This window comes from the organism of the source record quoted next, unplaced genomic scaffold (genome assembly GCF_019419815.1).
Source record: "Pyrus x bretschneideri cultivar Hongxiangsu unplaced genomic scaffold, Pyrus_bretschneideri_v1 Contig1, whole genome shotgun sequence".
NCBI classification, from domain to species: domain Eukaryota; kingdom Viridiplantae; phylum Streptophyta; class Magnoliopsida; order Rosales; family Rosaceae; genus Pyrus; species Pyrus x bretschneideri.
Genome location: NW_025999390.1, coordinates 16,426,088 through 16,449,108, shown reverse-complemented (window position 1 = coordinate 16,449,108; position 23,021 = coordinate 16,426,088). Strand labels below are relative to the sequence as shown.

Genomic DNA, 23,021 nt, shown 5'->3' with positions numbered 1-23,021 from the left:
TATAATCCCTAAATCTTGAGTATTTATATATGTTGCATATTCATATATTTCTAATAGTGGTATTAGAGCTAATAGCTCTTGTTTTTCGCCATTCAATTGATATATGAGCTGAGAACCTTCATCAATACTGGATATGGCTCAAAACTACATAAGCCATAACATACATAAAAATGTATTGTGCAAGAATCCACAATTCCCTTTTTATTATTTATTTACTTTACTAAAACAAAGATACTCTAGTAATTGCCTGTAACTATAGTAGTTGTCGCGTCATGTGGAGACTCACGACCACAACCTGTTCTTTTATGATTTCACTTCAAATACGAGTTGATCTCCAAGTTGGATGCGAGACACAAGCAAAGAAAATTAAGAAGCCATGGAGTTTGATCGAGTTCTTAGAAACTTCTCAGTTTGTCCTAGTGGGACTTATATATAGAAGTTGTTGAATGTCACCATATGAGCCACTCTTGAACTCAAGGACATCTTGGAAGAGAAAGAAATGCCTTAAGACTAGGATATGCATTTCAAGTAAAATGAGAGAAACAATAATTTTTTTCTATAATAGTATGGAGTGCTATGTCATATGATATGTGACTATAAATTTTTTGTCTTATGCAAGTTGAAAAGAATTCTATGATGCGCTTGATATTGATATGAGCGATCATAAATTAACCTAGAGTTTATTGTGTTCGTTAAGCGAAATTTTGAAAATACTTGTGTGATTAAATGAAGAGAGTTCTTTAATATCAAGATGGGACCATTGCCCTCTCTATTGGCCACCTTGATGTGGACTAGAGACATCCCTTAAGGATGAGCAATGAAAAGAGAAATAAAGGCAACATAGTATGAGGTGATGCACCTAGATGTTCTCTCAAAGGATGAGAAACAAACTTATATTGCCTAACCCACTTTATATAGAGTTCAAGTTAGCCATAAACCTTGAGGGTAGGGTACGTAGGGGGCGTAGCTTGAAGTTTGAAGACGAAGTTTGAAGCATCTTGCAAAGACTGGATAGCCCAGAGATGAGAAGCTATACTAGAATGCAGAAATGGAACTGCTCTAGTCCACGCCTAAAATTGCTTTAACCAGAAATGATTGTTTCAATTAGAAGTGCACAAAGAAGATGCAGTCCAGAGACGCATCTTAAGCAACTAGCATGGTTAAAACCATGACTAGAGTTGCTTTTTGACATTATAATTGATGTTTACTGCCTCATTTCATACATGGAATTGAAATGATGCAAACACATCTTTATTATGTCACCGGACTTTGAATGGGTTCACTCACACGAACGCTTCACCTTGGCATCTTGAGATAACAAGCAAGTTGAAACATTCATGTCCTAGACACATATAGTGTATCCGGACATGTCCTGGGCGCAGAGAAAGCATCCCGACGCGCGCATTACTTAATTGGTACAACAAAGAATGCACGTGTATTATCTGATATGTCACCTTAGAGAGCGAACTAAGGCCATCTCCAACCGAGCTAGCCAAATGGCTATAGGGCTAAAAATAGCTTAGAATGACATGAAAACCGTCTCTAACCAAGGGCTAGGCCAAAGGGTTTGTGGACCCCACCGCGCCAAAACCCCCAAGTCAGGCCAGCTGACCATTTCCAGCCAGCCAGCCAACCCTCCAGTCCGACCCACCTGGCGTTAGAATGTCAAGCATGACTTTGTGGCAGGTGTAAGAATACCACACTTTCTTCGTTATTGTGCTTTCTTTATGCCAAAGGGTGCTTCAATGGACAATTTTCTAACTCAAAACGAACTACAATGGAAGATCAAAACAAGAGAGATGAAGGAGAAAGAGAAGTAATCTGGAGAGTTACTCACTTTAACGACACATGTCACTTAAAATCCTATCCGACAAATTATTGAGGTTACATAAAGATAAGAAATCTAGAGAATTACTCACATTAGCGACACGTGTCACTTGAAATCCTATCCGAAAAATTATTGAGATTGTATAAAGATAAGAAATCAGGAGGCTTATTCATTTACCGACAAGTGACACTTAAAATATGTCTGAAAATCTTATTTTAATATGGTAATTTAATTTAATTAACCATATTAATTCAATTAAAAGAATAAATTATTGAGGAGGTTATGTTTGGCCTATGGCTCTTTAGCCCTCTTGATTGGAGATGAGTTTTTTGTCAAAGGGCTATGTTTGGCCTATGGCCCTTTGGCCGCCTCGGTTGGAGATGGTATAAAATATAGTTTGGCACTGTTCATTAAAATATAATTTCTTGCAAGGCTATAGGGCTAAACATGGCCCTTTGACCATCCTTTGGTTGGAGATGGCCTAAGATGAGATGTTATGATGGAGAAGGTCGATCTTGGCATAATTTATGTATATATTTCCGTGACTCCAAGTAGCCTAGTTATAGCTGAATGTGAATTGTCTAATATAGGAGCCTGGATGGCATCCATGCCAAGAAATTCAGGTTTGATGCTAGCATAGCATAGCAATTGCGCTCAGAGTCGTATGACGCACCAAATATATGTTTCAAACAAATTGATATGCTCGTATTTGAAGTATGAGATTACGTCATAACATACATGTTTGAGACTAGAGTCAAACAACTATATGTGCTTAAGTTGACCAAAAAATAGTTAGAGTAAGGAATAAATCACTTCTTCAGTATTGTGTGAGCCATTGAATTTTTGAATCCAAGAATTTATACCCTTTGGACTAAAGACTATGTCAGAAAGAGGATACTTGCCGACTGTTGTTTTAGCGTACTTACTTGAAGACGCTCATCAATTATTACTGTCTAAGGGGTCTGTCTAGGAAAGCGGTCAAGTCTACTCAAACTGACATGAGTGCTTAGGAAAGACTGTTTGTCATTACACCACTTTAATGTAACTCATTAGCTAGCTAGCGTTTGCGTAAAAGGCGATAACATGATAATAACATGATTACATTTAATACTTGAGAGAAAAGACATTGCTTTTTCACGAGGGATTAAAGAATGTCTTGTTCTGTGTTTTAGAAAAACAATTTAGGGTATAGACGAAACGCCATCGAGAGAACGTTTTCATTGGCTATGCAAATAGTTTAAAGTTTTCTGTTCCTATGCTATACATATTTTCGTTGGGTCGCGTCTTAATCCATTCTTTGTGAACGTCAGAATGTTGGGAACTTGGGATGATGACAAGTGAATGTGAACGTGAGGACGTCACTCCTATTTGGGTGAGTGGGAGATGTTAGTTTTATTTATTTAGATTATAAGTAAACATAATCCACTCAAACAGGAGATGGATTATGATAACATCTTTACTTATTCATTAATAACTTAAAATACAAGGAATATGCTTCGTATTATGGGACGCCAAAGCATCCCGCACGCAAGCCACATCCGAAATTCCCAAGGAAATTTACCACGGTGAAAGTGGAGGCTCAAATCAAGAGGAAACTCCTAGAAGCAATCCTAAGTAGCCTCTCACCACCCTGCGTCCCAAACCTATACACGAAAGCCCCAATTCATCATGTGTTCGTGGATCCTAGCTCGAGTATGGTTGTAGGAATAAGACGGTTGTTCGCCTCATCCGCTTGGTATAATTCTTGAGTGTATACATACATACATACATACATACATACATACATACATACATATATATATACTCTTTAAAAAGGCAAGCCTATAGGAGATTGATCAAATGCATTACACTTGTGAGGCTTCTGTTATGGTTTCTCTGTTAGAGATGATTCGGATGAACTTTTTCCCTCCAGGAAGGAAACTTGTGTTACACGTATAGTTTGCACTTTTCTTTGCCCTGCATGTCTCGACGTCTCGTACTTATGTTGTCACTTGTCAAGTGTGACGTGGGTTTTCCAGGAAGTTTTCTGGTTTGTAGAAAACCAGACAGCTTCAAAGTCAAACATGTTATTTCATTCTGTCAAGCTTGTAATGCTGCTGCAAAATGAAAACCCTAATTTGTTCTTGTGTTGCTCTTTGTGGGATGAAATCTCGAGGCTACAATGGTTGGAGATCGATGTGACTTAGAGTTTTGTAAGCGTGTTAAATCTCAAGGCATGTAGCATATCGCTTCGACTATGGAGCTCAATATTCAACTAGAGTTTTTTAGCGTGACTATCATGAATTTACGTGAAGTCACTAATCGATTTATATTATAATATGTGAATTTATTTATTATTACTATTAATATCATAAATTGATGTTATATCAATCATGTCGTCTATTTATATTGTAACACATGAACTGTCACACCCAAAAGTTTCCTTATGCTATAACGAGTGTTGTTCATGGAACACATAGAACATGAACTCATGACCTCTTCAAACACAATAAATTTTAGGGTTCATTATGAAACCATCACGTGGGGGTTTTATAAATCCACTCACGTTATAACAATATAACATGTGTTTTATTTATTGATACGAAACACATTATGCATGCTATATTATAATATATGAACTAATAACGTTACGCGTCTGTGTTACGAGTACACTCGGAAAAGTGCGCTCAAACAAATTAGTCTCCCTCGGTGCCAAACCAGTCGCAGAGTATTTCTGATTGAGATTGAGTTAATCCCATGTCCATTAGACAACAATAGCCAGAAAAATATTCGGCGCTTCTAACCTGTAGGCGCCAAATGTCTCTCATGGTCGCTTAATAACCAGAACATGATTTTATCAATTAGACCTCATATTCGACGAATATTTACAGCTTCAGCCTTCGCTCACGCAGAATGCAGAAACCTTCTTCTTCCGAATGCAAAACCAGACCATCTACATCAGAAGACCCATTTGGGTAATCATGTAGATATGCTTGAACTCAACGCTCAATTAAAGCAGCTAGTTAATACCAGTAACGTTGGAGAAGCCCGGCAGATGCTCGATCAAATGCTTCAGAGAGATATGATTTCATGGACCAATATGACTTCAGGCTACGTTGGTCTTATGGGGAAGTAATACATGGATACTCGATGAAATCGGGTTTAGTATATTTGGTCTTCGTGGGCAGTGCGCTTCTTGACATGTAAATGAAGATTGGTAAGATTAAGAAAGGATACAGGCTTTTTGACGAAATGCCGATAAGAAATGTGGTGTCTTGTATTAGTGTTATAACTGGGCTTGTTCGTGCCGGTTACAATGTAGAAGGGTTGGTGTATTTTTCTGACATGTGGAGGTCGAAGGTGCGGTATGACGCATATGTGTTTGCTATCTTGTTGAAGGCGTGTGCTGATTTGGGTGCTTTGAAATATGGGAGAGCAATTCACACGCAAACAATGAAGAATGGGTTCGATGAGAGCTCAATGTGGCAAACCCTCTTGCCACCATGTACAACAAATGTGGCAAATTAGACTACGGGTTGCAGTTGTTTGAAAAAAATGAGGATACGGGATTTCGTTTCATGGACATCAATCATTACAACTTATGTTTGGACTGGTCAAGAGGACCGTGCAATCAAAGCCTTTATAAGAATGCAGGAAGCCGGTGTGAGTCCTAATGAATACACTTTTGCAGGCGTCATCTCTACAGTTGCCAATCTTGTTAGAGTTGAATGGGGTGAACAATTGCACGCCCACGTTTTACACAGGGGTCTTATCTCTTAGTTGTCGGTGGGAAATTCCATTGTAACCATGTATGCCAAATGTGGGCGTTTTGCTTTAGGTTCTAAGCTGTTTCATAAGATGAGCAGGAGAGATATTGTTTCATGGAGCACTTTAATTGCCGGGTATTCTCAAGGAGGTTACGGGGAAGAAGCTTTTCAGTTTTTGTTGTGGATCAGAAGGGACGGACCAAAACCAAATGAGCTTGCTCTTGCTAGTGTATTGAGTGTTTGTGGAAGCATGTCAATGCTTGAACAAGGGAAACAACTGCACGCTCATGTTCTGTCTGTCGGTTTAGAGTTTACATCTATGGTACAAAGTGCTCTTGTGAATATGTATTCGAAATGTGGAAGTATAAAAGAAGCTGCAAAGATCTTTGATGTGACAGAACTTAGTGATATTATTTCATGGACGGCGATGATTAATGGATATGCTGAACATGGGTTCTACTGAGAAGCCATTGATCTGTTTGAGAAGATTCCTAGGGTTGGTCTGAAACCAGACTCGGCAACCTTCATCGGTGTTCTTGTTGCTTGTTGCCATGCTGGACTGGTTGATCTTGGTTTCCACTACTACAATTCAATGAGCAATGACTTTGGGATTAATCATGCAAAAGAACACCATGGCTGCATGGGTGATCTCCTCTGTCGAGCTGGACGGTGAAGTGAGGCAGAGGACATGATCAAAAGTATGCCAGTTCAACAGGATGATGTTTTTGGTCTACTCTCCTCAGAGCTGTCGACTGTGGAAGACGTGCTGCAGATGAGATCCTTAAATTGGATTCGAGTTCTGCAGCGACTCACATTACCCTGGCTAACATGTATGCTGCTAAAGGAAAATGGAGGGAAGCGGCAGAAGTAAGGAAATAAAGGTCGAGGATCGACCTTCTGCATTTGTCGCTGGAGATCGGTCTCATCCACAAGCTGATGATATATACAGTGTGCTGGAATTACTAGCTTCAAAGGCAGAAGATACAATTCGGCAAATTGGTTCTTCACTAATTGACGTTGAAGGTTAGCATTTAATCCATAAAAAATTTAAAGCAAATCTCTTCAATTGGATGAAGCTACGACAGACTACATGCAAGAGTCCAGTTTATATTAAGTGGGATCCTCTTAAATTTAAAGAAATCTATGGAACCAAATGAAATTGCATCTATGGCTGACGTTCAAGGATAGGAAGTCGCATGAAAATTTGGATCCGGGGTCGCATTAAAAGGTCAAGCATTATCGAAGACATACTCTCGAAGAGGTCTCTTTCGGCTTTGTCAACATCCGAGGGCTCTGCATCTCTAATTCAAAGCATGCCGGGTTTAAAGGCTAGCGCGCTGGATTCAAAGTGTTGGGTTGCATGTAAGTTTCACTCCTATACAATTAACTGTTGAAACAAGCAGATATTGTTCAAACCATTTTGTCACTCCTTTATATGCTTTCTCAATTTGTATACAATTTTTTTCTTCTTCATCCATGCATTTTGTAGCTGGATAATCGAAGGCGTTCAACCCTCTGCATGTCACCAGTCAAATTTCTGATTCATCAACTAAAACTGACACTCAACAGAAATTTAAAATTACCGACTACTTCTTAGTCTAATGGTATTTCTCTTTTCAATGCCCCCAATGAGGATCCTCCGCTATAACTATAAGAAAAAAAAAAAAATAGCAGAAACGTAAAAGCCAGAAGCATAAAATGAGATCTACTAGTGGAAATGCAGTTTACCATTATATCAAATCAATGTACGTGGTTTTTCACCTTTCATCCTTGAGCCAATAACGAATTACATGCACAACAAATCCTAGACAAAATCCAGCAGCCCCCACAGTTACAACTATTTGAACCCATAAAGAGGAAACAAATGCTTTCTCCACAAAAGAATTCCATGTCCAGAACCAAAAGATGGCGAAAATAGTTCCGAATGCAGCACCCACAACAATTTGGCCGAGTGTATGAAATTTTTGAGAGACTCGTAACCACGACTGCAAAGACAAATAATAAAGATATACATAAGCAATCTAAATCCCCTTCAGTTCTGTTTACTTCGGATCTACTATCTAGTCAAGGCATATTGTTGCTTGTTCATTCTTTGCATGTCCAGCATTTATTGAGTTGAGAATAGATTTGCTCGCCACCACACGTTAAACGTCATTGGATGAACTTAATTTCTGAGATTCGTGTAACGGATTATATTAAATCAAACTCATCCAATGACACATAATATTGCGGTAATGTTCACCATGTGGAGCAAATTTGTTCTTTTGGGTAGGGCATCAACTGAAGATCTTGAACACTCAAGTATGTAGCTGAGCTTTTGACAAAAAAAAAAAAAAAAGAGTATGCAGCTGAGCTTCAAAGCATTATTTAACTGAAATCAACACATGGTTGAATACTTACACAATATGTACCAAACGCCAAGGCAAATGCAGTGACAGTCACAGAAATCTCATTGATCCCTAGCCAGTCCACAACTGCAATAGCAGCACACATGTAAACAGCATTGGATGAGAAAATAGAGGTAGCAGATTGATATTTGACAGACAAAAACAAGAAAACTACATGCCAATTCTCATCAACACCAACAAAAACACTGCATGCCAGTAATTCTCATAAATTTCATCCGGTTGCATTTCATGGTATCAGAGCTGAGACAAAGTCACACCAGAAAATCCCCTAAAGATGTACTCTTCGACATATGTTAAGAATTTTGCTAACTCCCTCATATCACACAGATTGAAAAATGCGACTACAATCCCACATAGCTGACTCACTGTCTTCTGGAAAAATCCTAAAAATTTAATCTTCACGAAACTTTAGAGATAAGATTTAAAGGCAGGCATCATCAATCTAATGACAGGTCATCTAATCCATTCAATGATGAAGATCAGAAGACATCTTGACCCTTAGATGTGTCTAGACTCTAGTTGCTCGGCAGATGGCAATCATTAGTGCCTTAAAAACTGACTATTTTCCCCTAAATATTCCTCTGACCACAATTTGAAATTGTAAAAGTTCATAGCTGTCATTAGCATCCTTCCTAATGACATTATGCTGCAAACGGCTCTATGAAACTTAAGCTATCAAGGAAAGGATGAACAATGTACATTTAAGCTCGCATTCCACGTCAACATGATTATAGTAGTTTACACCAATCAGCGTATTATATCTTATAAACATACATTTTTTCAAGCAACAAGATATACTCTAATCTACGGGGAGGTGGATTCAACTTGAGTGCAAGAGGGCGGGGATTCTTCCGTTAAAAAGCATACAACATTCAGTTAACGGAGAAACACAACATCAAGACGGATAAGAGAGATTACTTGACCAAACAGTGAACATAACAATGTAGAAGATGGATTGTGCGTGGGAAGAAGGCATTCCGGGCTCAGATTTCAACGACGGAATTGGCCTCTCCTGGTTCAGTATCCTTTTGAGCATAACAGATAGGATTGAATTTACAACAGACCCCATTGCAGCCCATATGGCTTCTCCGTCATGCCTCCATAGAATCACCACAGCAAATAAAGCAGATATAATCCACTTGCTCTGCATCCAACCCAAACCAATCCCTTAAAATCATTCTAATTAAAATAAAACCCGACAACTATAAGTTTTATACAAAAACACTTCAAGGTCGTGCTCTAATTAAATTAATTATTAGTACTACAGTATTGGATTTGAAGCGTTTTTCTCTAAGTCTATGTAAAACACCCAATACTAAACATGAAACAGGCGATATTACCAACCAGTCGATTGAGCTTCGATTCCAACCCATTATCCACAACCAAAGGACTCAACTCCGAAGTCCCATCAATGTAATCTTCACGATGAAGCTCTCCGCCGCCGTCTTCGCCATCGGCGTTTCGAAAAGGCAGCATCTTTATCAGCTCAACCATGGAGTTGGAACCCATGACTCTGCTCCTCTGCCCTGAAACAGCTTTCTTTGGAACAAACCCACCTGAGGAATCCAGTTTTTTGGTGGGAAATCTGGGAAAAGAAATGGGTTTCAGAGATTTGAGCCAACAAGAACAGCGGGGGAAGATTCTGAGATTTGGGTGGTGGAAGAAATTGGTGGCTGCTGATGGTGGCATGGTTTATTGATGGTGCGGGAATGGGGTGGGTAGGCTGAGAGCCATATCTCAACGTTTTTATGGTGGAACTGGAACAAGTAATAAATGAGCGGCGCGTAATAGCGTTGGGTGGTTTTGCTTTGGGCTAGATTTGTCCCTCACACAACTCTCCTGGATCTTGCCTATAAGGCAAGATTTGCCGCTTGGTGTACTGCAATATAAGTTTGTTATTAGTTTAAATGGTGCATTTGTTGGGCCTTTGTTAGGTCTTGAGACTCACAATCAAAACTAATATGAGTCTGAGCGTGCCACCGTTATCTTTGTATATCATATTGTTCTTTATTTGTTATTAAGTGAGATGATTACTTGCGCCACAAGTTATTTAGACTTCTTAGTACGATTGGATTGTTTACAGATGAGTTAAGTCTGTATAAAGTTCTTTTCTTGCCTTGTAAACAAGGACTTTTACTCATAATATCATATGTCCAAATAAAGGGAGTTCAAGGTCCTTCAAATTATTTCTTTGATTACGGTTAACACTAAAGAAGCAAGGTTAATTAGTTTAGCAAGATTAACCATAGTTGAAACCTTGAATGAAAAGCAGTCGAAAATGATATAGGAGTTGTAATCTTTGGAGATCTGCTTTATGTAAGTACAACAGAAATGCATAAAACAACAGATCTACTTTATGTAAGTACAAACAAACAAGACTCAGGTAAGAGTATGACCTTGTCAAGCAAGGTTCGTCTTCTTGTAACCATTTCTCTTGTGTTTTACAAGCGTTGTAATCTTTGGAGAGTGAATTACAAATGGGGTTTACTAAAGGAATTCGATACTACAACACACGGGAAGGGTAACAGAGCTTCTAAAACTTGACAAAAAATGGCTTTCTATGGTGCACCTGCAGCTAAAAATGATAAAGTTTGAACAAACTAAAGCTTTATGGTTTCTTGCTTTGTTAAAGTGCAAAGTTGGATGTATTTTTATTGATTGGTTGAGTATCCTTCTTCCTTGTGTCCTTCGTTGCTTTTAGCCTCTCTAACTCGACTGTCTAAGCCTCCCCTTTTTGGTGATGGCCTCCAAAGCATGGTGAGTCACCGTTTATTTACCTATCCATGCCCTTGAAAAGTACTTTTTGCTGGTGGTGACTTGTCATTTGTCTGTCACTTCTCAAATAGGCTTGTTGCCTATTTCTTGGCAAAAATGATTTTCAATTCTTCCTGGGCTACCAACTGTCTGAGCCTAATCCTCCTTCTATTTTTTGCATTCTTGGGCTTCCAATTGCAATAAGCCCAACATTAAATATCCACTCAAATAGGTTTTGCTGAGAAAAATTCAAACACGGATGTGTTATTTTCCGGGAAATTCCAAAATGGTATCAAAATATTATTTGTGCACAGTGGCAACATAATGTACATATCAAGGCATGACTTGTAGTGCTTTCGTCACTCATATTTTACCCTAATTTTTGGATAATATCATGCAAATAACTTCTTCTTTTTTTGAGTATATCGATCAAATAGGTTTTGCTGAGAAAAATTCAAACACGGATGTGTTATTTTCCGGGAAATTCCAAAATGGTATCAAAATATTATTTGTGCACAGTGGCAACATAATGTACATATTAAGGCATGACTCGTAGTGCTTTCGTCACTCATATTTTACCCTAATTTTTGGATAATATCATGCAAATAACTTCTTCTTTTTTTGAGTATATCGATATTTTTACACTGGGGGAGGGGGCGTTCGGCTAAACCACACAATGGGCAGCCTAATTTGATATCGAATTTGCCATTCACGAGATTTGAACCTAAAACCTCTCACTTTTAAGCAAAGAGGAATACCACCAGACATGCAAATAACTTTTAGTTGACCTAATTCATAAACGTCTATTTTTATTTACTTATTTGGGAATTAAACTTAGAATAATGTGTTAATTGCAAGGTTAGTAGTTTGGTTGGTAAGAGCATATCGTAAAAGCAATTTTTGGATTTCATAATAGATTTCTAACATTGTATATAGTTTTGTGTATATCTCTATCATCACGTAGTAACATAATTTCTTTTGTAAGAGCCATTAACATATTTTGTAAACAACATTGCTTGGTAATAATAACTTGATAAAATTGAGAATATATCATTTTCAACATGAGATTATTTATTCATTGCTTTCTTTTCATTATTAGCGATAGTACTATTCTAAGCTACACTAAGAGAAGAGAAAAAAAAATTGATCTTGAAACATAGTGTGTTGAAGAGAAAGTCCATTAATTAATAGAGCAATCTAACACTAATTCACTACTATTTATTTATTAATTGTGTGGTAGTAAATGATTTGCCGAAACTTATAGTATAATAAACACACGTGTTTATTTTGTTTTCCAATTTACCTTATTATGTATATTTTTAGGGGAGTATTTTTGCTCACCCATTTAGTGTGGTGTATACTCACTACTCTATTTATCACCGTTAGATGAGTTTGAATTTCGAGATTCGTGTAGTGGATAAGCATAAATCTCAAAATTCAAACTCATCTAACGGTGATAAATAAGGTGGTGAGCAAAAATGCACTCTATTTTTAGTGTTGTATAATAGAAATTAAAGTAATTTAGTCAAAGATCAATAAAAACCTTACTATTTGGCAATATATCAGTGACATATTTTTGTTCTAGACTTAATCAATGATATATTTTTATTAATTAAGTATAGATCAATGATAAATGCTACATGGGCTTTAAGGCATTATCAATAGTCAAAATTTTATCCTTCTCTCCTTCTCTTTCATTTTTTTCAAAAAAATTGTGACTACATGCTGCCCGATCTTTCTTCTCCACCCCAGAACCAACCGCTAAGTAGATTTGCGAAATATGCAGTCAAGCCGTCCACGTGCGCTCACCACATCGATCTCTCTTAGCCCTCTCCCACTCCCAATCCAGCAACTTGTTCTTGGTGGGACTCTTTGACGACGCCACACCACCGCCACCACCTACAAGAGAAAAAAGACTTGAAATCAAACCCAAAAAGCTCTAATTTCAATACATACACCTCACTGCCACCATCTTTCACTAGCAAGGCCTTCTCGTTGAGACCGAAACGGGTAAAGCCGTGACAAGGATCTGCAAGGGATGAATTTTGGGTTGAATTTTATGGGTTTTGATGTTTTCTTCTTTTGGGTTTGAAATCTTTTTGCGTTTTGATTAATTTGATGGGTTCTATCTCCCTTTGTTCTATGATATGAAATTTATAAATTTTTTTAAAAAAAGTAATTTTATGGGTTGAGAGAGACTCCATGAAATGTAGAAAAGATTACGCGAAGAAGAAGAGAACCATGAAACGAACACTGCAATGCAGCGTCTGAATAGAAATGTAAAAACAGAACCAGAAAATGGACATTGCATTGTATTGTCTAACTCAAAATGTAAAAAAGAAAAAAAAAAGAAAAAAAAAAGAACTAGGAAACGGACACTGCATTGTAGTGTTTGAATCAAAATGTAGAAAAGAAAAGAAAAACAAAACCGAGAAATCAAAATGTAAAAAAGAAAAAAAAAAAACAAAACCAGGAAACAGACACTGTGTTGTAGTTTCTGAATCAAAATGTAATACAAGAAAAATAGGACATGGAAAAGAACACTGCATTGTAGTGTTTGAATCTAAACATAAAAATAAATAATCGCTCGAAGAATGAAGCATAGAAGGCATGTGAATGATGGAAAAAAAGGGAACTAGGAAATGGACACTGCAATGCAAGGTCTGAGAAGGGGGGTGTCAATTGAAGTAGGTGTCAGCTGTAATGGCAGATTATGTAATTTTTGTTTATTTTAAATGCATTTAAGTGTCATAATACATGATTGACCTATTTATAATTAACATAAATATTGTTGATATATTATCAATATGATAACTTTGTATTGATTTTATACAAAATCACCCTATAAATTAAGTGCATTCTCCTTCTAACTTGTTTTAATTTGTTCATAAATAATAAATTCACAGCCAACCACCACTACAAAAAGCTTAAACAAACGAAACAGCTCACATGTACACACTTGAAAAAAAAACCAGAAAATTCCAGCATTAACACTAATTAAACAAGTAGCATAAGATTCTAACTGTGGCAAAGCGTTCCTAATTTGTGCATAATCTTGAACGCCATTCAAGTAAAGTAAGAAGAGGTTAGCAACAATACTGCAATACTCTGTTTCTTTTTGTTGGAAAACAACAGCAGTCGTCTAGTAGTTACGTGAGAGAGAGAGAGAGAGAGAGAGAGAGAGAGAGAGTCTTGATGTTGGAAAACAACAGCAGTCGTGTAGTAGTTACGTGTGAGAGAGAGAGAGAGAGAGAGAGAGAGAGAGAGTATTGACAAAGTTGAAAGTCCATTTTTTTTTTTTTTTTTTTGAATAAGTTGAAAGTCCTGATAAAGCTTTAATGTGGCCACTTAAATGCGCGTTATTCTCTATTGTATGCATTTTTCCCATATAAATGAATATCGTACATATTCGAAGAAAGGTGTTTTTAGTTATTCTGTGTCGAATATGCAATGCTTGCCTGACTTGATCGTATGTAGACTATAGCCCAATGTATCCGTTTAATATATAGTTCTCTCTCTTCTCATTTTTCTTAGAATCATCTGTATCTAATATGATTTATAAACATAGTTTGTTAAAAATAAAACATAAAGAACTTGGATTGGAGTATTCACATTTTGTCGCCCCTCCCTCTCAAGCATTTGTTTCTCAGTTGACAGTCTGAGTTGGCGCCGATTTTCGGACTTCTTGTTGTTGCATAATTGATAGAAAAATGGAAGAGAATAGTTGACTGCTAAGGTTTTGTATTAAAAGTTTTTAAGCCACATAGTATTATAGTTTAGTGATATTTTTCTTTACTTATAAATAAGAGATATTAAATTCGAATATCAATGTGAGTTTGAAATCAATTTATTCTATCACCCTGAGTTTTAGAGGGTTTGTGGGCTTTAAAACTTTGGAAAACGAGTGACTAAAAACAAGGAACCATAAGAGCAAGTCCATCCCAATGGGGTAGGCTAGGACAAAGCCTAAAAAATAGGCTGGCTTCACTCAAATCCCCTCCGGTTGATCCAAATAGGCCAACCCACAGCCCAAGCCAGCATGTAGGTTAGCCCAAAATGTGCTGAGCAACACTACTACAATATTAGCTTTAGGTGGCGGATGATGGTGGCGAATATTAGAAAAATCTTGTCAGATAAATTATATTCGATACATCATTTAATTAGTTGCGGATATTAGAAAAATCTTGTCGGTTATATCCGACATAAAGTCCTGACGGATATTTAGTGGCAGATTTTGGCGGTTTTTAAGTTAATGGTGGTGGTTATAACCGACATAAATAGACTATTTTATTATTTTACTTTCTGGCGGTTATTATTTTATTATTCTGACGGTTATAACCGACATAAATGAGAGTTTTATTATTTTAAAATGTTATATTGATTAAAAATAAATAAATAAACACATATTTTAAATATATTTTTTTCACTCATGACCCTAAAGTCTAATGAACCCAATTCCCATGGGTCATAAATTTTCTGAGAGAATAATAACAACAAACTACAATCTGAAGCTCGATCATTTTTGTAATAAGGATTATGCTCCCTCATAGGCAAGCAACAAGATACAAAGAAATTCAAACAATTTTTTTCAATGCGTCACAAAGCACATTGTTTGGCACATAAACACACATGAACATCTGGTGTACTCTATCATGTCTGATTTTATTATTTTAAAATGTTATATTGATTAAAAATAAATAAATAAATAAACAAATGTTTTTAATATATTTTTTTTCACTCATGGCCCTGTTAGATATAACCGACAAGAACAAAGCAAAATTTTGGATGGCCGCCAGAATAATCTCTTAATGATTTTTTTTTTTTTTTTTGCGATTTTTTACACATGCTATCTTGGAGTATATACAAACATATTTGACGGTTGGATCGTTGAAACTAGTTTCATAGAATGCATATCCTATCAAATTGATAGATTTAAGAAACACTTAAGAGTTAATGTTGTACTTCCATCAAGTATAAAATAAGATTTATCCACTAGTGTAAATATTTTAAATTGAAGATCGAATTCATTCATTGCATTCTTATAGGATCGATGAGTGTAGCTGCAAAAAATCATCAAAATCGGAGCTAAAATAACCGTTAAATTGTGATTTTTTGTTTATAACCATCGAAAACTTTTGTTCCGTTACCTAATCTCTGAATGTTTGTATTTTGCGATTTTTTACGTATGCGATCTTGGAGTGTGTACAAACAAGTTTGACGGTTGGATTGTTGAAAAATGTTTCGTAGAATGCGTATCGCATCAAAACGGTAGATTAAACCAACACTTAGAGTTAATGTTATACTACCCTATCAAGTATAAAATAAGATTTTGTGGTATCTACTAGTGTAAATATTTTAAATTGAAGATCGAATTCATTCAATGCATTCTTATAGGGTCGAGGAGTGTAGCTGTAAAAAATCATCAAAATCGGAGCTAAAATAACTGTTAAATTATGATTTTTCGTTTATAACCGTCGAAAACTTTTGTTTTGTTACCTAATATCTAAATGTTTGTTTTTTGTGATTTTTTACGTATGTGATCTCGGAGCGTGTACAAACAAGTTTGACGGTTAGATCATTGAAAAAAGTTTCGTAGAATGTGTATCGCATCAAAACAGTAGATTAATTAAACACTTAAGAGTTAATGTTATACTTCCATTAAGTATAAAATAAGAATTTATGGTATCCACTAGTGTAAATATTTTAAATTGAAGATCAAATTTATTCATTGCATTTTTATAGGGTCGAGGAGTGTAACTGTAAAAAAACCATTAAAATTAGAGCTAAAATAACCGTTAAATTGTGATATTTTGTTTATAACCGTTGAAAACTTTTGTTCCGTTACGCAATCTCTGAATGTTTTTTTTTATGATTTTTTACGTATGCAATCTCAGAGTGTGTACAAATAAATTTGATGGTTGAATTGTTGAAAAAAGTTTCGTAGAATGCATATCACGTCAAAACGGTAGATTAAACAAATACTTAGTTAATATTATACTTCCATTAAGTATAAAATAAGATTTTGTTGTATCTACTAGTGTAAATATTTTAAATTGAAGATCAAATTCATTCATTGCATTCTTATAGGGTCGAGGAGTGTAACTGTAAAAAAATCATCAAAACCGGAGCTAAAATAACCGTTAAATTGTGATGTTTTGTTTATAACCGTTGAAAACTTTTATTCCGTTACCTAATCTCTCAATGTTTTTTTTTATTTTTTGCGATTTTTTACGTATGCGATCTTGTAGTATCTACAAACAAGTTTGACGGTTAGATCATGGAAACTAGTTTCGTAGAATGCATATTTCCGGTAAATTTGCTAAATTTTGAATTGGGAAAAGTAATTTGTGCTAAATTTTTATTTATGTTTTTCAAGTATTGATTAGACAATATTTAGTTTGTGTGATGACATTTTCATTGTACAATTCTCTTTTTGTTTCTTTATCGCATATTTTACATGGGTTATTATCTATTAAACCAAAAGTGTAAAAATTATCTATTAAACCAAACAATTATTTATTTAATTTTTAAAAACGTATTCTATTTAAGAATATGTATTTATTTATTAAACCACAAAATTATTATTTTATTTTTTAAAATCGTAACAAAATTTTGGGAGGGAATTTAAAATTTTCGGAGGGAGTTTTGGGGGGATTTGTGCTGTCATTTTGTTTCTGTCGGTTATAACTGACAGTAATGAAAATTTTCTGTCGGTTTTTATTTTAAAAAAATGTTTCTTTCGATTTTAACCGACAATAATGAAAATTTTATATCGGTTTTTATTTTTTAAAAATGTTTCTTTCGGTTTTAACCGACAATAATGAAAATTTTCCAAAATAAAACCCCTCCATCTCTAAGAGCAGTAATGGCTTGGTTGCTCACCGAGTCGTTCGCGGAGTCGATACTTTTGCCTTCTAGGTTTGTGTCTATGCTGGGGTACTTGGTCAAGCAATACTTGTTTGAAAGAATGGAGCTTCTTCCCAACACCGCCACACTCATCTCGTTTTACAGAAAAAGAAAAGAAGAGGGCAAAGAAGAAGAAGAACGACTGGAAGAAGTAAAAGAAGAAGATGAAGTTGAGCTTTTCGCGGGGACTGTGGAAGTTTGCTTTAACAAAAAGGGTGTCGTTGCCTCTCCTCCTACACCAACTCCTCCCAAGAATTCGCCTTATATTAGTAACATGGCGGTGAAAAAATCGCTTTGGAGGTTTGTTTTGCTTACTTTATCAAATGTTGTTTCTTGGGCATGTTGTGTGCTCGGCATAATTGCATTGCATTGTATTCTTGTCGTAATTCACAGATTGAAGTTGTAGTTTTTTTTGAACTGAATGATCACAAAACTACGCACATATAACACCAGATTTGAAAAGACAAAGCTTTAGTTCACTGTATCTCAAATGAGACTTGATTTAAGATTATGACTTTGTAAATTTTCAGGAGGGTCATTGAATGGCATCTTTTGAAGGCAAGCGAGGAACTAATCTCGCAGATGAGTTCCTCAAAAGAGGTGTACTTGCATTGTAGGATGATTGATACAACTCCATTCAACATGTATAAAAAAGCAGGATACGACATTGTAAAGACGGATACCATTTTGGTTTTGTTGCTGTTGCAGAGACGCAACCATTTAATGTGCAAGAAACTTCCAGTCTTAACCAACTTTTCAGAATCGGATATGTTCTGTTCACAAGAGGAATTAACACCATGAATGTTTACGTGAAAATCATAATATGTGTCTCTGAGGTACATGCAGTTGCTGCCATAATCTTTTTTTGTAGATTTGTATTGATAAATCATTATGCAGTAAATCTCATACTGTTGCCTTCTCTGAGCATAGTGAAAAAAACTAGGAATTTTGTATCTTCTCTAAGCAGCAGTAATGGCTTGGTTCTTTATTGTTATGCAGAAATTAATACATTTGAAAGGGAAAGAAGTGATCAGAAAGTGGTTTATATATATTTTTTATTATTAATATATTTTCTGTCGGTTTTATCCGACAGAGAATGCTCTTATTAATCATTATTAATAAATTCTCTGTCGGTTATATCTGACACAAGTTCTGTCGGTTTTAGAGTATTTTCTGTCGGAAAATTCATTTCTTGACACTTGCAATTCTGTCGCTTATTATATCCACCACTGTATCCATTTTTCTGTCGGATTTTGCTTAATATCCGACAGTAATATACGTTTCTTGTTGGTTATCATAACGATACTAATAAATGGTTTCGTAGTAGTGCAATGTATCGGTTTATGTGACGTCACACTGGCGTTAGTGAGGCCCAATAATTTTTTGTGTGTCAAGCGCGTGGGAAACACACGCGAGTGGGCGTGTGTTCCCAATAGAAAAAAGATGCAATAAAGGGGAGCAGGGAGAAGCCATGTGGCGCTTATTCGGTCGTTGGATTTCCAATGATAAAAAAAAACTTGAAATTCAAACCTAATGGCTAGTGACATGATGTGATATAAACTAACACACAAATTAAAACCCTCTTCTTGATAGTTGTAGTATGTGAAAGTAGGGATCGTTCTAAGCGGGGGATTAGAAGGGCTGCTAATCTACACAAATTAAACTCTAAATCACTACACTAGACTAAAAAACATAAAACTAAACTTAAAATGACTCAAAACAAACTAAACTGACTCAAATAACTCAAAACAAGCACTAAGGGGGTGATTTGAACGAAAAAAAAACTAAATTGACTCAAAACATGAAATGGGGGTTTGTTTGGATGAAAACTGACTTAAAACTAATAAGTTGCAGAACTAATTAAAGGTTGCACGAAATTGAGGTGAATTAAATGGTTAAAGGCTAGTTAGAGGATCATTCTCCACACATGACACATATGCATACATATCGATTTCCAGTTATTATTCCTATACACCATGAATGTCAATGGCCCAAGTTAACCGTGAACTGCACAAATTAACCATTAGATTTTCCTAATTTCATTGAATTGGACTCAGCGACGCAATCAAATTATTCTTATCAAGTTCCCTATATGAACTGCATAATAGAGATACATATCAAAGATCATTAAGTTATATGAAAATCATAAGCATTGACAAGGCACTTGTAACTATGAACTGCATGATACTCCTGCCATGGATTTACTTAACACAATCATGACTAGTGACTTCCACTACTTGTAAATATAAGTTCATAACTATTAGGTAAAATTTCCTTATACTTTAGCATCAGATTCATGCATGCAAACTAAGTATGCATCCTTAATCAACATACAAGAATAAGTTATCAATCAAATAGATAAGTAAATCGCATTCATGTTTTATGAAACAATAACTGGAGGAAATCAATTCATATCACATATATGTTCATAGCTTTGAATTCACCTCTAACTAAAATGAAATTAGTTCCACATGTTTGCAATTAAACAAAACCAATCTAATTTAAACATTGAACTAAAACTAAGGATAAAAAGAACCCAAAAACACTCTAGCACTCCAATGGTCTTGGATAGCAGGTCACGACACAAAGCTCTTCTTCTCCTTCCTCCCTTGCAAAGCTGCGGCACAAAGTTATTTTTCTGATTTTCTCTCTAAAGCTCTCCCTCTCTATCTCCCCTGAAAATTGTGGCACAAAGTTATTTTTCTGATTCTCTTTAAAGCTCTCCCTCTCTTTTTGTGCGGCATAATATATGTATATATAGGCTAAGGTTCACAGCACCAATCTTTGGAGGACAAGGATAGGGCATGGCACAATTCTAAGAGAAGAAGGATTAGGTATTTGCATGATTTCAGGACTTCTAGAATCAGATATGCATTGTAAAACATGATAAGGACTCCTAAATTCAGATGGGAAGGATTTAGAATAGGATAAGGACTCCTATTGCAGCTAGAGATGAGTTTAGATAATGTTGGATTAAATAGGATAATGTTTGGATAATATGGGATAAGATAAGATAATAAGATAAGATAAGGTTGGATAAAATCTCCTTGTTTTCAGCTGATTCCTTGTCTTCCAAACCTTAATCTAATTCTTCCAGATTTGTAGCACATTTTTACCATCATTTAAACATCAAAAACGTCCATCCATTATTCTCCATTCACATGCTATCCAATCCAAGTCCAAAACTGCTCCAAATTGCTCATTTTGGCCAACTTTGCCATTTGGACCTGCAAACACACGAAAATGGCTTAAAACACTCTAATAAATAGAAACTAACTGAGTAAATGGAAGGAAATAGGTTAACAAAGTCACATAAATATGCTCCTATCATGACATGGCGCGTTTTGGGCCGTCTGATTCCTAGATCAACGGTCCACAATTTTCGGCCAAAAAAAAAGAAAAAAGGAAAGCAAACGGTCATAATTATTACCGTTGGCCACGTGTCGTGTCCAAATCTGGGTTGTTAGATTTCAATCTTTTTCAAATCCAACAGTCTAGATTAATCAACTTAATAAAAATTAATAAAAAATTATGAAAAATTGTTTAAAAATATAGAAAAAATAAAAATAAAAATAATTATTATTTTTTCTATAAATACCTAACCATCATCTTCCACCTTATGTGATTGTTGAAAATCTTGTTGAAATCTTGGCTAAAGGATTGTAAACAGATAGTGACACATGGCGCGTTGGGATTAGTTGAAAATCTTATCGAAAATCTATCCACAAATTAGTACTTTCGGATAATGACACGTGCCGTGACAAGATTGGTTGAAAATCTTATCGTAATCTTGGCTACATGATTGTAAATAGATAGTGACATGTGACGTGTCAGGATTGGTTGAAAATCTTATCGGAAATCTATCCACAAAATAGTACTTACAGATAATGGCACGTGGCGTGACAAGATTGGTTAAAAATCCTATCTGAAATTAAAACTAATCTTTTTTTATAAAAAAATAAATAATATTTTAATACGAATTGACTAGACCTTATGCTAGCACATTTTTTAGGGGTAGACTTGCTTTAACAGCAATGAGGCCTTTGAACAGGTGATTGAAATCCAGATCCAACTATGGTTTTGATAGTGTGAAGGAGAAGGGTCGTTCAAGGACTTGAAGAATAAGAAACCCTTGTTTCTTGTCCAACCACACATGAGAGCAAACTATTTTACGGTGACGACCCTTTTTTTCTTTCTTCTTATTTTTTTTGGGGCATAGCATAGATGTTGGTGAGAGAATGGATTTTAGAATACGAATTATCTATTTCTAAAGAAATTAAACAGAAAAGCCGCTTTGGTCACTTTAGATTCCCTAATTATCAATGGTGTAGCCATGTTAAGGGCTACCCTGGGCTATAGCCTAGGTAGCTTTTCATAAAAAATTTATATTTTATATGTAATTTTTATTGATTTTCGAAATGGACCTATTATATATTTAGTTACTAATCTTAATTCTCTTGGTTTAACCATATAAAATTATATAATACAGTTTACAAACCATCACTTTTTGTTACATCCTTTTTCTCATCGCTTATTGTACATGTACAACTTTAGATTTGTGTGAATTTTAACACGAATTTTTTTAATAATGAAAATTCTCGGCTCACCTTGTGAAATTTTCTTAAGCTAGAGCATACTCCGAAAAATACAGTATTAAGTTTCTTTGTTTATAAAGATTTAAATCTTTAAGCTAGCCCACATGGTGAAAATTTCCTAGCTCCGCCATTGTTGATTATAGTGATCAAAATAAGTCATTTAAAGTTTGTTGAAGCTTCAGAGCTAAAATGTGTCATGCTAGGGGTTTGCACCGGCTCTAGAAGTAGAAATAACTATAGGATGGATTAGGCCGCTACTTGAGGGCTTCCCTCAGGAGGTAGTTTAGTCACTTTCTATTCTGGCTAAGAAAGGGAATATGTTTGATCGTTTAGGGGGAATGCGAGTTTCGATCCCAAGACGCATGGGTAGAAACTCAACACCCTATCCACCAACAAGTGATGGGAGATTCGAATTTAGAATCTCGTAAAAAATGAAGTGGTGAGCAGAGAAGTCGTAATGCAAACTAAGGCCTAAGACGAAAATGAAATGAGATCTTACTAATTTAGCACCTTATCATGAATTTTTCATATCATATTAGAGTTATGAGAATAAGAGATTTTTCACTCTTTCTAATCAAGAATACGATGAATGATTAAAATTTTAAGATATATAACAAGCATATGGAGAAAATATGAGGATTAATTTAAATTGAGGTCCAAGGTGCATGCCTTGCGATCGCCTTGCCTCTGGGTCGCCTCTGTCGATGAGCCATGATATTAAACACATTTCGGCATAGTTCAGAGTGTGAGGATGTGAAGAAACATCTCACATTGTAAGTTTATC

At 35.6% G+C, this 23,021-nt stretch overlaps 2 protein-coding genes and 1 pseudogene across 3 annotated transcripts; 2 read left to right on the top strand and 1 right to left on the bottom strand.

Moving 5' to 3' along the window:
• Positions 1-4,461: 4,461 nt before the first annotated feature.
• On the top strand, positions 4,462-7,008 carry LOC103960877 (annotated as a pseudogene).
• On the bottom strand, positions 6,981-9,805 carry LOC103939272 (lipid phosphate phosphatase epsilon 2, chloroplastic). 2 transcript variants are annotated; one of them, XM_009349333.3, is made up of 5 exons: positions 9,327-9,803; positions 8,901-9,126; positions 7,975-8,048; positions 7,336-7,559; positions 6,981-7,222 (listed from the first exon to the last, which is right to left on the bottom strand). In XM_009349333.3, exons 1-5 carry the CDS (start codon positions 9,669-9,671, stop codon positions 7,168-7,170), a joined length of 924 nt encoding a protein of 307 aa, XP_009347608.2. In that variant the 5' UTR covers positions 9,672-9,803; the 3' UTR covers positions 6,981-7,167. The 2 variants fall into 2 exon arrangements, with proteins under 2 accessions (XP_009347608.2, XP_009347609.1); XM_009349334.3 differs by lacking the exons at positions 6,981-7,222; positions 7,336-7,559 and adding an exon at positions 7,566-7,888 and having other exon boundaries at positions 9,327-9,805.
• A 7,796-nt stretch (positions 9,806-17,601) lies between these two features.
• On the top strand, positions 17,602-18,443 carry LOC103939258. Its single transcript, XM_009373368.2, has 2 exons — positions 17,602-17,942; positions 18,173-18,443. The coding sequence occupies exons 1-2, from the start codon at positions 17,602-17,604 to the stop codon at positions 18,441-18,443; spliced, it is 612 nt and encodes a 203-aa protein (XP_009371643.2).
• The last annotated feature ends 4,578 nt before the right edge of the window (positions 18,444-23,021 follow it).

Coding starts and splice junctions, on each gene's coding strand:
- LOC103939272 (XM_009349333.3), bottom strand. CDS start 9,671: ATGCCACCATCAGCAGCCACCAATTTCTTCCACCACCCAAATCTCAGA. Junction 9,127..9,326: donor AATCGAAGCTCAATCGACTG/GTTGGTAATATC, acceptor GGTTGGATGCAG/AGCAAGTGGATTATATCTGC. Junction 7,560..7,974: donor TGGCGTTTGGTACATATTGT/GTAAGTATTCAA, acceptor TTGTCTTTGCAG/TCGTGGTTACGAGTCTCTCA.
- LOC103939258 (XM_009373368.2), top strand. CDS start 17,602: ATGGCTTGGTTGCTCACCGAGTCGTTCGCGGAGTCGATACTTTTGCCT. Junction 17,943..18,172: donor GTGAAAAAATCGCTTTGGAG/GTTTGTTTTGCT, acceptor GTAAATTTTCAG/GAGGGTCATTGAATGGCATC.